Source organism: Amblyraja radiata, chromosome 1, assembly GCF_010909765.2.
Source record: "Amblyraja radiata isolate CabotCenter1 chromosome 1, sAmbRad1.1.pri, whole genome shotgun sequence".
In the NCBI taxonomy this organism is placed as follows: Eukaryota; Metazoa; Chordata; class Chondrichthyes; order Rajiformes; family Rajidae; genus Amblyraja; species Amblyraja radiata.
In genome coordinates, this window is record NC_045956.1 from 29,319,944 (window position 1) to 29,334,336 (window position 14,393).

At 42.9% G+C, this 14,393-nt stretch overlaps 1 protein-coding gene across 5 annotated transcripts in view; it reads right to left on the reverse strand.

Annotated features, from left to right (window-relative positions):
- Nucleotides 1–3,215: 3,215 nt before the first annotated feature.
- afap1 (actin filament associated protein 1) overlaps nt 3,216–14,393 on the reverse strand; it is a 257,061-nt gene continuing 245,883 nt past the window's right edge. For all 5 annotated transcript variants that reach the window (XM_033019261.1, XM_033019251.1, XM_033019286.1 and 2 more), the window contains 3 exons: nt 12,056–12,249; nt 8,502–8,666; nt 3,216–5,706 (listed from right to left, as the gene is read on the reverse strand). In XM_033019261.1, the coding sequence (XP_032875152.1) occupies nt 5,680–5,706; nt 8,502–8,666; nt 12,056–12,249 (386 nt within the window). In that variant the 3' untranslated portion in view covers nt 3,216–5,679. The remainder of the gene's footprint in view (nt 5,707–8,501; nt 8,667–12,055; nt 12,250–14,393) is intronic.

Sequence of the window (14,393 nt, forward strand, 5' to 3'; positions counted from 1 at the left end):
CTTGCATTAAACGTGCCTTGAACTTGAAGTGTTAAATCAGTTTTCCATAGATGAGTGTTTCCAGCATTTTATGTTTAAGTTACATTTATTAGGTCATAAGGAATAGGTGTCATTCGGCCCATCAAGTCTACTCCGCCTTTCAATCATGGCTGATATATCTCTCCCTCCTAACTCCATTCTATTGCCTTCTCCCCATAATCTCTGACACCTGTACTAATCAATATTTATCTCTGCCTTAAAAATATCCACTGACTTGGCCTCCACAGCCTTCTGTGGCAAAGAATTCCAAGATTCACCACCTGCTGACTAAAGATTCTTCTGACTAAACCAATGTCAATATTGATACCTCAAACTTTCAAAATGTTACACTGTTTTTTCGTGTCAGCAGTTCTGTTCGCTGGGGAAAAATTGCTCAAGACTGGATCTACCTTTGGAAAATTGGTCAAAAGTTGTGATGGTCTTAGATGGCCAGACACTAAAGTCTGCAGGTGCTAGGGTGTGGAGCAACATACAATTGGCAAGAGACATACAGCAAGTCAAACTGGGGGCCTTCTGGAGGGAAGGATTGTCAACATTTTGAGTAGAAATTGTGCAGCCACGCCAGTACATCAATGCACTGAAATAGTCAAGACTGCCTCCTGGACAATACAGCTCACCCCCTCCATGACACACTAGTCAACGTGAGGAGTACCTTCAGCAACAGACTGGTTCCACCAAGATGTAGGACAGAACGCCACAGGCAATTTTTCATCCCAGCGGCTATCAAACTGTACAACTCCTCCCCCCTTCTGTCATGGGGTAGACTGAGACTGAGACTGCCCCCCTCCCCCAATCTTTGGGCATCCCCAGTCCTTTCCACTCATCACTTTAATGTCATGATTCATGTACCTTGTGTTTTTATGACTGTTGGCAGATCAATTTCCCTCCTGGGATAAATAAAGTTCTATCATATCGTAAGACATTGTGCACCCAATTGCGTTTGAATGTTGCATGTTTAGGCTTTAGGGAGAGTTGATATTTGAGCGGATTCCTGATATACACATTTTTATTTGCACTGAGGTCACATTTAATGAATCTGGAGACCAGATTCAGAAGTTGAGAATGCAAATCAACATACATTGTAAAAATGTTTTTTCCATTTATATTCCCAGCACCGTAGTATAAATTCATAAAATAATTCCCTTAAAGAAAAATTAAGCTCTATGAGAACCAAGTTCATGAAGGATAGAAGTGTACAGCTTCGTCAGTCATCTTAAGCCTTGATCAGACAGCTTATAAAATAAATCACACCTAAACAAATTTATAATAATTTACAAAAGCAAAACACAGCATATCTAAGTTCAGAATCGAGAATGAATATTTTACTGCAAATATTTGCTCGGGTTCTATTTTTGCCAATGAGAGTCATCCTATTTCTAAATTCTAATCTTTTACAATCTCAAATTTATAGTTTTCAATTGACATTTCATATATAATAAATTTCATTACCAAAGACAAATAAATAGCAACCAGGCACAACATGCCAGTGGCAGGGCCCTGTCTGGTTTGTGGGCAACAAATAAGTACTAAAAATAATTGTGCATGTAATTTGAAGAAAATTGGCTCATCTTTCAAAAAAATCTGAAAATAGTTGATTCTGTGAACCTATAAAAAGATCTGTTGTGTAAAAATGCAAATGTATTTACATCAGGGCGGCAAGGTGGCACAGCAGTAGAGTTGCTGCCCCTACAGCGCCATAGACCCAGGTTCGATCCCGACTACGGGTGCTGTCTGGATAGAGTTTGTACATTCTCCCTGCAACTGCTTGGGTTTGCTCCAGGATCTCCGGATTCCTCCCACACTCCAAATGCGTACAGATGTATAGGCTAGTTGGCTAGGTATGAATGTAAATTGTCCCTAGTGTGTGTAGGATGGTGTTAGCGGACGGGGGTCGCTGGTCGGCACGGACCTGGTGGGCCGAAGAGCCTGTTTCTGTGCTGTGTCTCCAAACTAAACAGAGGATGCCCTTCAAATATGTAGAATGCACGAAGTCCATTGTGTACCAACTATTTGGAGTAAGAAGCAAGATCTTATGAACACCAATGTGAGATACTAACTTTATGACAGTGCGAGGCATGGGAATCTATCACAGTGAGAAAGAGAATTAGTTGCTATTGCAATAAAGTCATAAAGATTTTTGTCAGAGATAGCAAGCAAAGAATGGATGAAATATTTAACAAATGAGATTCAAGCTTTTGACTCCATGCCTTGATGTTGAATACATCCCTGTAGGGAAATAATTTTTAAACCTTTTGACCAGAAATTAACAATGGCCTGCTACTGAACTGACAGCATTGGAGACTGTACAACCTGTTAAAACATGGTTGGTCTGATTTTACCTGCAGTAAATGCTAGCAACAGCCAGAAAGACAAGTCTACACTTCTTCAATGACCTTCAGTAGGCAGTTAAGTATGATTATTTCGGCCAAGATAGATTAGGTAAAAACAGATGTGCATTCTGATTGAACTGAAATAAATTTAGTAAATTGTTCTTTAAAAGGGTGCTAAGAATCTGAAATAGGGCTTGTGCTCTTAAGGCAGCTTCACAGCGACCCAAAAATGTCCTGAATGCAATTCCCTTGGCCTTTGTACAAGAATCTGGGACAACATCCCACCCACTTCCGTAACCCTTTTGCATTGAAGTGGAAGCCTGATTTGAAACTGTAGAATACATATCTGTCTCTTTATACCCAAGAGCTGTCAACAATCAGAATGATACAGTGTGGAAACAGGCCCTTCGGCCCAACTTGCTCACACTGGCCAACAATGTCCCAGCTACACTAGTCCCACCTGCCCACGTTTGGTCCATATCCCTCCAAACCTGTCCTATCCATGTACCTGTCTAACTGTTTCTTAAATGTTGGGATAGTCCCAGCTTTGACTACCTCCTCTGGCAGCTTGTTCCATTCACCCACCACCCTTGGTGTGAAAAAGTCACCCCTCAGATTCCTGTAGAATCTTTTCCCCTTCACCTTGAACCTATGTTTAAGTTAATCATTAAAAGGAAACCAGTACGAGGAAATTAATCCGAGTCTAGCAGGCATATTTCCAGATCCAATGCATTCATCCAGGTATTGAAGGACAAAAGCATGGTAATGGTACATTCCTTCAGTATTTCAGTGGCATTTCTGGCAATGCAGTAGAGACAGCTAAGTCGTACAAAACATAGAAAAGTATTTCTTCTTTCACCTTCATTCCCAGAGATAACTTTATTGCAGTTCATCATAGCCCAGGAATTTCTCTTTGATTTATGCTCACAGTCATGGCTCATAATTGATGCTTATTGTTAACAGCTTTTATAGCTGAAGTAAAAAAATGATTCATAGCGATTTTTTAATATCTAGAGTAGTAACATTATGGCTACATAAACTTTACCTTACTGAATACATTTCTACTCTAAATTTACAGTCCATAATCGTACACTCAAATTGTTTAACTCACAAACTGGTTTCTGGTGGCTTTGGCACACATAATTATGGCAGAAGTCTTAAAACAGTGGACATATTTTAGAAACCTGGATATTAAGCAGATGTTGATGGTCCAAAAATGGATAGACTGACCTCAATTTTTGCCAAGCAAAGCAGAATCTCCCTTTGCAGTAGAGAGTCTATTTTTAGGTTAGGTCAGCAAAAGATAACAATTTGATGTAGAGAAACGAAGATGTATTTCAGGTGAAGCGAGATAAGTGAAAGAGGGAGAAAAAAGTCGAAGATCAGTGGAGACTAGCTATATCAGTACAAAGCTGAAGGGCTGAATGGTTCAAAGGTCAAGGCAAAGCAATGAACTAGCACATAAAATGAGTAATGCAAGGCACAATAATTCTATAAAACTTTTTGTGGCAACATATACATCGTTAGTTTCCCGGGATGTTTTCTAAGAAAGTTGTAATACTAAATATAGCTGCCATATTCTGAAAAATAAAACCATTTCAGAGATGTATTTGATGAACATAATTCAAATTCAATGGTATCGAGGACATGTGATTTGAAGAAATGCATGACTACAGCAACTTTACACAAAAAGGTTGACACAAAAAGCTGGAGTAACTCAGCGGATCAGACAGCATCTCTGGAGAAAAGGAATAGGTGATGTTTTGGGTCGAGACCCTTCATCAGACCCTCTTCAGAAATGTTTGTTTCAAATTAGTCCAAGGACAATAAATTATTTGGCTAAATACGAACCAATCTGAAGATTATGTTCTGAAGCAAATACAGAACACTGTAGACATTACACATCTTGAATACAGTAAGTGATCAATCTGAAAAATGAAATCTATTTTTCTCTCTCTGAAGACCCATTAGATTTTTCACCATTTTCAGTTTTCATTATTAATATGCGAAAAATCAAATGACATTAAAATAAACTGCTGCGAAAAATCTCTATGACAAAAATAATTCAGCCACAGTCGCCAAGCCCATAATGTGATGGTCACGATTGGTCATCAAATCAATACAATGTTTTCCAGAAAACGAACCCTATTTAAAATCTAGTACTTGAAATTCACATTTTTTTGTTTTTCATTCTATTTATACTTCACCATTGAAATCAAATGGGAGCTGTGAGAAATAAATTTTAAATATGATCTGATTTCAAATTAAATTATACATAATTACATTTTAAACGTATAAAAGCACATCAACTATTTTACAAAAAAAAATTTAAATTCTTTACCAAAATTCTATGTCAAAAATTACCTGTGTATCAAATTGTAGATAAAATGGATAATTAAAATATTAGGACATGTGGATAAGCCACATTATCCTGACAGGAACCCATGAATGAACAAACAATTATGGGAACCAAACTGAATGGAAACTAAATGTGAATTTAACTTTAAAGAACCAACAACATTTTTACAAAAACCTGCAGAATTCTGGGGTCCTTTTGAACACCAGTCCCCTTTTCCTCACTTTGAACAGCAATAGTGTACAATAAAAACAGATGGCAAAAAGTGTAAATTAAAAACAGATGATAGAGTGTATATAATAAAAACAGACAATAATTGTGTATGGTAAAACACGCAATGTGTACAATCAAGAGACAATATGGTGTGTACAATAAAATGATTCACCACTGTCAAGAGCATAAGAACATAACTACATATACGTTCTCACATTCTTACTGTAAATTGTCCTGGACCCATTGGTTTACAATGACGTTTTTTTTCCTCGAAGAGCACCATACACAAAATACTCATTGAGCTTACAAATACAATCATAATTTGAAAGGGCAACCAAAATGCCTCTTTTGTCATAAATATATATTTCCCTTTGTATTGTGGTTGTGAAGTTGCCATATGTTGTCCAGAATTTATCTTGCCCAGAATTATTAAAGCAGACAAGATATTCTTTAAGCAGAAAAACTTGTGGTGTCCGTGTCTGCAAAAATACGCATGGCCAATAGACGGTAAAAAAGTGGAGATGGTCAGGGCCCTCATGGACACAATTTAAATATTATCAAATTTCACATATAACAACTACACTTCAATATAGAATTGCTGCTTAACTTTCCGTAAGTAATGTGAAGACCACAAACTCTGCATAGTTTTTTTTTATGAAGTAAGGGATTCAGTAACAGTGCTTCTGGTCTGGAACGTAATGGTTAGGGAAATAAATATTAAAAATTGCAAACTTTTTATTTTTATGTTCCATTCTTCAGCTCCCATTCCTGTAAAAAAAAAATGAAAAAGTGATTAAAAAGTCATTGAAACATTTCTTTTAGACTCCAAAATCACGATTAAAAGAGATAGGAAAATATCACTTGGCCTCTGAACTCATAGCTATTAATATTAGCTACGACTGATGCTCAAACTTATGTGCATGTGAGAAAGGCTGGTCTTCAACTTTCCAGGTCCTCTCTGTCAGGTGCACGTGGCAGCCAGCAAACAATAGTCATCCTATGTTTAAAGAATTCCTGCTACTCCTTCTTCTACTCCTAAGAACTGAAGTGAATGCAAGTTATCTTCAGTCCTGAAGGTAGACATAAAATGTTAGAGTAACTCAGCGGGACAGGCAGCATCTCTAGAGAGAAGGAATGGGTGACGTTTCGTGTCGAGACCCTTCTTCAGATTGAGAGTCAGAGGAGAGGGAGACTGTAGATATGGAAGAGTCCAAAGGGAATGTAAGATGTGAAAAGGACAGATCAAAGCAGATGATGATCAAGAAAACTGTACAATGGTTCATTGCTGGCTGAGGGGAAGTTGACAAGGAGGCATATAAACAGTAAAATCAATCAGGAAGACTGTGAAACTACTTGGAGAACTAGGGTGGGGGAGGGATGGAGAGAGAGGGAAAGCAAGGAATACTTGAAGTTAGATAAATCAATATTCATACCGAATGTAGATACAAAAAGCTGGAGTAACTCAGCGGGATAGGCATTATCTCTGGAGAGAAGGAATGGATGACATTTCGGGTCGAGACCCTTCTTGGGGTGTGAGCTGACCAAGTGAAATATGAGGTGCTGTTCCTCCTATTTGCATGGGAATGAGAAGGGGAGGTAGTGTCTGGCAACCAGGAGACCACGTGGGCCCAGGCGGACTGAGCGAAGGTATTCAGGGAAACGATCGCCGAGTCTGCGCTTGGTCTCGCTGATATATAGGAGTCCTTATCTAGGAACAACGGATACAGGCTGGAGAAGGTGCAAGCGAGCCTCTGCTTCACCTGAAAGGACTGTCGGGGTCCTTGGACAGAGGCGTGGGTGGAGGTATAACGAGGCAAAAGTTGATTTTGTCACAAGGCCACTCGGATGACAAAAATATTATTTTTTTCTTAAACAGTGAAGTACCAATTTTATTAAAGACAATCTGAGGCAGTCCACTTTAAACCAAGGGAATCCCAGGAGTATCAATAGCTCCCATATTTAGGGGGAAGATTTAATAGGAAGCTAAGGGGCAACTTTTTCACGCAGAGGTTGGTAGGTATATGGAATGAGCTGCCAAAGGAAATAGTTGAGGCAGGTTTAATGTCAAGCTTTAGACAGATGAATGGATAGGAAAGATTTAGAGGGATCTGGACTTGGTGGGCAATTGGGACTTGCCTAAATGGGGAGTTTTGGTCGGCATGGATGAAATGGGCCAAAGAGCTTGTTTCCACGCTGTGTGATTCCATGACACAATATTCAGTATTGGCCAGAGCAGGAAGTGTATCTAGGTTTGCCAACTTTCTCACTCCCAAATAAGGGACAAAAGGTCAAAATAAGGGATAAATTCCCGACAGCAATTTGTTGACTGACTCGGCCATGGCTGGGTGATTAATGAGTTGGCCCGGGTGCTGACTGCACACAAAGCCCAGCCGGCGGGCTTTGTGTTCAGCTGCACACAAAGTCCGGCACCCCATCCAACTCATGAACCGATGATCGGCCGTGAGAAGAAGGGGCGGTGGTGTCTGCGATAAGTGAACGGGCCACGGGTGAGACGCTGCTGCTGCACACCACGGGCTGCACTATGTCGGGACGGGTGAGGCGGGGCCGGACGCGGCGCTCTGACCCGACTGTCCCCTTGACCTGCATATTAGCAGTCAAATACGGGACAAGGCGGTATGGGACAAACCAATTTGGCCCAATGTACGGGATGTCCCGGCTAATACAGGTTAGTTGGCAACCCTAAGTGTAGCTCAGTGCATCCAGAAGCTAATGAATGAGACAAATAATAGAAAAATAAATCAAAGAGGAAATAATGTGAAATTAACCTGATTGTTTTTGTGTGTTTCTCAAATAGTTGCTTTTAAAAGCAGTGTGATTTAGAGACCTGCTTCGGTGTGTTCAGAGCGTTCCCCAGTTAATTCCACTTTTAATCAAGTCAAACGTGGAGAGGGTACAGGGTCATTTTATTGAGGGGTGGGGGAGGATGAGATTGGTGGCATTGCAATGAAAGGCAGCATAGATTAGAGGAGCCAAATTGCCTCCTATATCCCAAGAAAATCCGAAAGGTGACAATGTTTGAAGCGCTGAAGGCCTTTCAATATCTTTGGGAAACGTTTCCTAACTGTTCAATGGTACAATTCATTATACTCTAGCACTCCAGGACCTGGGGGGGACCTCATTGAAACAAATAGTGAAAGGTTAGGATGGAGTGTATGCGGAGAGGATGTTTCCACTAGTAGGAGAGTCTAGGTCATAGCTTCAGAATTAAATGGACGTTCCTTTAGCACGGAAATGAGGAGGAATTTATTTAGTAAGAGGGTGATGAATCTGTGGAATTCTTTGCCACTGAAGGCTGTGGAGGCTAACAATGGATATTTTTTAAGGCAGAGATAGATAGATCCTTGATTAGTACAGGTGTCAGGGGTTATGAGGAGAAGGCAGGAGAATGGGGTTCGGAGGGAGAGATAGATCAGCCATGATTGGATGGCAGAGTAGACTTGATGAGCTGAACGGCCTAATTCTGCTCCTATCACATGACCTTATGACTCTGCAACGGGGAAGTTTTGGGTGAAATGACGGTGCGTTCCGCTGATCTGGGTTACCTTGGCCTTCCTGCGGACATGTCCTCGACTCGGGGAAGAAACCATGGAAGTTGGTCTTCTGCCAAGAATCGCCGCATTGACAGGCAGTGCTGGCGGCTCGGTGTCACTTGTGTCACAGCTCGAGGCTGGAGAATTATCCAGCGTACGAGGTAAGAAGACAGGAGACTGGAAAAGGAACATTGCAAGATGATAAATATCGCAAGTTTAGGAATCTCCGCACCCTGCTCCTGCGAAATATTTCAATTAAATGTAGTACAATACCCATTAAAAAAACTAAGATCATGATTGTGTGGGAACTTTGGAAAATACATTATTTCTATTTCAGTTTTACCTTAATATTTCCATTATCATGGACATTTTGTTTAAGCACCATGCATACAGCGAAAAAATCAGGGACCCATTCATAATTTTGAATTTTGCGTGCACATAACAGAAGACACCTTCCGTCATGTTGGAAAGAAGCAGGTTTATCGTTATTTCTGGGCTATTTAATAGAACATAGAACAGTACAGGCACAAATTGCTAGAGTAATTCAGCGGGACAGGCAGCATCTCTGGAGAGAAAGAATAGGTGACATTTCGGGTTGAGAACCATCTTTAGACACATTCCATCTCTTCAGAGATGCTGCCGGTCCTGCTGAGTTACTCCAGTCTATCTTCGGTGTGAACCAGCATCTGTAGTTCCTTCCGACATAGAAGAGTGCAGCACAGTAACAGGCCCTTCAGCTCACAATGTCTGAGCCAAACACGATTCCAAGTTAAACCAATCCCCTCTGCCTGCATGTAACCTATCTTCATCCATTCTCTACATAGCCATGTGCTTATCTTAAAGCTTTACTAAGACGTTCACTTCTGCGATCCTGATTAGAAGTTGCATTGTACTGAGGCGAATGCCTTGCGCTCGCATGGCAGCACGAAAACTGGATTCGGATGTGCCATCTTGTAGGTTTTCCTGATTTACGTGAATGAGGAGACCAGCTTCCGTTTTCACTACTTTTTGATTAACTTGATGAGCATGCTCTGGATCAGTTCTTCTCTTCAATTGTAGTGGCTGACAACAAATACACGCTGAAGATAGACACAAAATGCTGGAGTAACTCAGCGGGACAGGCAGCATCTCTGGAGAAAAAGAATGGGTGACGTTTTAGGTCGAGACTGAGACTTCTTCGGACTGAGAATCAGGGGAGAGGGAGTCTAGTGATATGGAAGGGTAAGGTGTGACCCATTCCATCTCTCCAGAGAGATGCTGCCTGTCCCTCTGAGTTACTCCAGCATTTTGTGTCTATCTTTGGTGTAATCCAGCATCTGCAGTTCCTTCCTACACAATAAATATACACCAATGGACAATCTGGTTAGGCCAGATTGCTCGTCTCGACTTTGTAGCCGTTGTGAGGGTCAGCTTTGTGTACTGGGTATGCAAACACAAAGAATTTCACTGTACCTTCATGGTACATGTGACAATGAAGTATTTATCTATATATCTATTTTCCTGCAGCCCGCTAGGTTCAGACTGGGTCACCTGTTTAATGTGCCAGCACTTCACTCTACATCTTACACTGAGACTGACAGTCCAGAAGAGCATTTTGTCTTTTAACTTCATCCGGCCTACTTCCTACCATAGACTTAAGGGTCTGCCCCACTCGGGCGACCTAATCCACGAGTTCTGGCGAGTTTGCTCTCGACTCATACTCGCAGCATGGTCGACACGAGGTCGTAGGAGGTCTTCGTAACTCTCCTTTATGCTCGAGAGTGGTCTCCGCGTACTCGAGGCCTCAGCTAGGTCGCGGCGTATTTTTCAATATGTTAAAAAAATCCCCGCGAGTAAAAAAAAGTCGCCATGGAAAAAATCTATACTTTTTTTACTCGTAGGTTTAGTCATAGTAGGTCATAGTAGGTCAGCATGTTAGTCGTAGGTAATCGAGGATAGTCGAAGGTAGTCGTAGATAATCTTCATCATAGTCGAAGGGAGGCCGAAGGAGATCGAAGGAGGTCGGCGTACAATTTTCCCGAAGTTAGTCGTAGCTAGTCGAAGCTGGTCTTCAACATAGTCGAAAGAGGTGCAAGGAGGTCTTCTACATAGTTGAAGGAGGTCTTCAACATATCGTTTTTTTAAACACTCCTAAACTCTTCTAAACTCGCCAATTAGGTCGCCCAAGTGGGAGAGCCCCTTTATTATTTTATTCTCTCATCCCATCACCCACTTTTTCTCCCCTTTTCTTCAAATTCTCAGATTCTAATGAAGAGTCACCCTCCTGAAACATTAATGCTTAATTGAGTGAAGTTGGTTATCAAGAATTTTGGTGGAATTTAGGCAGACAAACACATAGTTCCCTAAAAAGTCCGCAGGAAGGCCACGGTAACGAGAACCAAGACGAGATGCTGCTCTGATCCCTACACTGACTGACAGGCCAGGAGAGATCGATCCATAGCATCACTGGTAACGGCCGGGTCCGAGAAGGTGATATTGGTTTGGCCACCTGGCCGTTGTCAGGAAGGAAGAGAGGAAGGAAAGAAAGAATATGAAGAAAGAAAATATGGAAGAAAAGCAGGAAGGAAAGAAAGAAGGAAGAGAAGAAGAAAAGAAGGCAAGAAAGAAAGGAGGGTGACCCCGAGGCCACCAGCACCATCTCTTCAAGCTGAAAGCTGTGGGACCAGGATAAACCTGAGACCACCAGCGCCTTCTCCCAAGGCAAGAGTGAACTGCAGGGAGAAGCCGGAGAGCATCACGCTGCCTCCTTCAAGATCAGGACTGAGCTGTCAGGCCACGCTCCAGATCACCAGCACCCCCACACGTGTGCCCAGACAGTGAACTCAGTGACTCATCAGGTCCTGGACTCTCTTAAGGGCCTGTCCCACCAGCATGCGATTGCATGCATCTAGCGCGACCAAACGTGGTCGCTTGAGGCGTACGGCCTCGCAGGGCCGATCCCATTTCGATCGGCGGAGGCGTATGGTGTTGTGCGGGGCTGGTCCCGACATCACGCGGGGCTCCAAAAATATTTCACTATTCGAAAATTCCGCGCGCCAACGGCCTGTCGGCCCGCAGGCGCATTGAGGGCGTACGCAGTGTCTTGACGGGCGTACGCAGCGTCATTATGGCGTACGCCTAGCGAGTGGCGTTGCGCAATGACATCACTGCCCCGCGTGCCATTGCGCGATGACGTCACCGCCCGACGCCGTGCGACGTCCAACTGATTGGTGAGTACAAACATTGTGCGTACTTAGCGAGTACTTACCGCGAACTTAGCGCGAATTCCGCTTCCGTTTAGTCGCGCTAGACGCAGGCAATCGCATGCTGGTGGGACAGGCCCTTTACCGCTACTGAACTATTTTAGAATTGTTTATTAGGGTGTTTCCAGAGCACTATGTGTACACATCTGTAACAATTTCATTGTTCCGTTTCGGGACATCTATATACTTTTAAAACTGTATGTGTGTGTCTTTATTTGTTTGTGTCTTTATTTGTTTGTGGGTGTCAGATTTGGTCTTTGATTCCTTGGTCCGCTAAAACCACAGGCGTATCATATGGTGTGATATCTGTGCACCTGTCTTTACCTGTGGGCTGGAGGTTCTTGAGGACTTTGGTTCTATTGTCAGCCCCAGTGAGGGGCCTCCGGCAAGAGCTTTCTTCAGGCTCTCGTTCACCTCTGTCAGCTCCAATTCCAGGTTTACACGCTCAGTCTCTTTCGTCTTGCACTCCTCCTCCAGTCTCTTCAGTTTCGTCTCCAGAGCAGCCTGAGACTTCTTACCTACATTAAAAATGAAAGACAGTGGAAAATAACATTGGACCTTAGAGTCTGTTTACAACCAAAGCATTGTTGAAATTACCTCAACAAACCTCTTGGTTTTGGAAGAATTAAGTTTAGTGAAGGAGAAATCAGAGAATATCATGAGATGCAATATGTGTCAAATGTCCATCCTAGGAGATTGTAACTTTTTCACACACAGAGTTATGAGTCTGTGGAATTCTCTGCCTCAGAGGGCGATGGAGGCCGGTTCTCTGGATACTTTCAAGAGAGAACTAGATAGGGCTCTTAAAGATAGCGGAGTCAGGGGATATGGGGAGAAGGCAGGAACGGGGTACTGATTGTGGATGATCACTGTGAATGGCGGTGCTGGATTGAAGGGCCAAATGGCCTACTCCTGCACCTATTGTCTATTGTAACACTTCTGAATATTGTGATTGTTATAAAACTTCGAGCTTTTCTGCTATCTCTGGTGAGATAACTCAGCCGGGGAAGATGAACATAGGATTTGTCTCTAACCATTTATTGAAAGTAAGAAAGATGGGTTTGACTCAGAAAAGGTATGAGAATAGGAAGAACCTTGTTCAAATCTTGGGTCTGAGGCATGATCGTGAATACAAAGCATGGTCGAGTTCTAGAACTTTCTTAGAGCCTGAGAGGTTGCTTCATTGCATTGATAACCTCATTCTACAATCTAGCAGATACCCCTCAGTAATTCTGATTTGTATTCCAGATTTAGTTTAGTTTAGAGATACAGCACGGAAACAGGCCCTTCGCCCACCGAATCCGCACCAACCAGCGATCCCCGCACACTAACACAATCCTACACACACTAGGGACAATTTACACTTATACCAGGCCAATGAACGTACAAACCTGTACATCTTTGGATTGTGGGAGGAAACCGAAGATCTCGGAGAAAACCCACACGGTCGTGGGGAGAACGTACAAACTCCGTACAGACAACACCCGTAGTCAGGATCGAACCCGGGTCTCCGACGCCGCAAGCGCTGTAAGGCAGCAATTCTACCGCTGCGCCACCGTGACCGCCCTGCCCTGATTGAGCAAGGTTTTTTGAGGGTGGTCAAAAAGGCTTTTGACACATTGGCGTCCATCAGTCAGAGTATTGAGTACAGAGGTTGGGAGGGCCTGTGTTGGTGCTGTATCTCGAAACTAAACTAAATTAAACTAAACTAAACTAAACTGCACATATTGGACCTAAAGATGAAGCGGTCCAGAACTGAGCACCACTGTGATACTGTGAACCCTAACAACACAGATGAGAAACATGGCTTGGCATGTATCCAGATTCGATCACACCCTTCCCATCCTCTGCTGTCTGTACATTCTCCATAGCTGTAGATTTACCCAGTTTAGTTTAGTTTAGAGATACAGCGCGGAAACAGGCCCTTCGGCCCACCGCTTCCGCACCGACCAGCGATCCCCGCACATTAACACTATCTAGTGCCAACACTAATTTCTTTAGCCTCTTCCTACAGCCCAAGCATGTGCCAGTTGGTAGGGTTATAGACCACTGCTATTGATCCCTTGTACTGTGGGTTGTTAGGAGAATCAGTGCAGCGGAAAGGCATGGGTGGGAAGTGGGCAATGGCTTCATGGGATTGTGCTGAGTTAGCAAGGACTCGATGGACCGGAATGGCCACCTCTTTGGCACATGCAAATGTGAGAACGTTCATTTATGAACAGCACCTCATACCTTGGGGAGCCTACCCACCTAATGGCATGAACATTACATTTCCCAACCTCAAGTAAATCCCTAGATCACCCTTATTACTCCTCCCACACCCCCCCCAACTTACAGCACGCAGATCTTTCTCCCACCACCCCCAACACTGTTTCTTGCTGCTCCTCCATACTCTCATCTCACACCCTCCCTACTCTGTCCCATTTCCCTTTAATCTCCCCTCTTTCCCTTCCCCCATTCCCTTCCACCCATATCCTTCCCTCCGGCTTTACATTTCACTCCTCTTCTTCATTCCTTATTCAATAGACAATAGACAATAGGTGCAGGAGTAGGCCATTTGGCCCTTCGAGCCAGCACCGCCATTCAATGTGATCATGGCTGATCATCCCCAATCAGTACCCCGTTCCTGCCTTCTCCCCATATACCTTGACTCCACTATCTT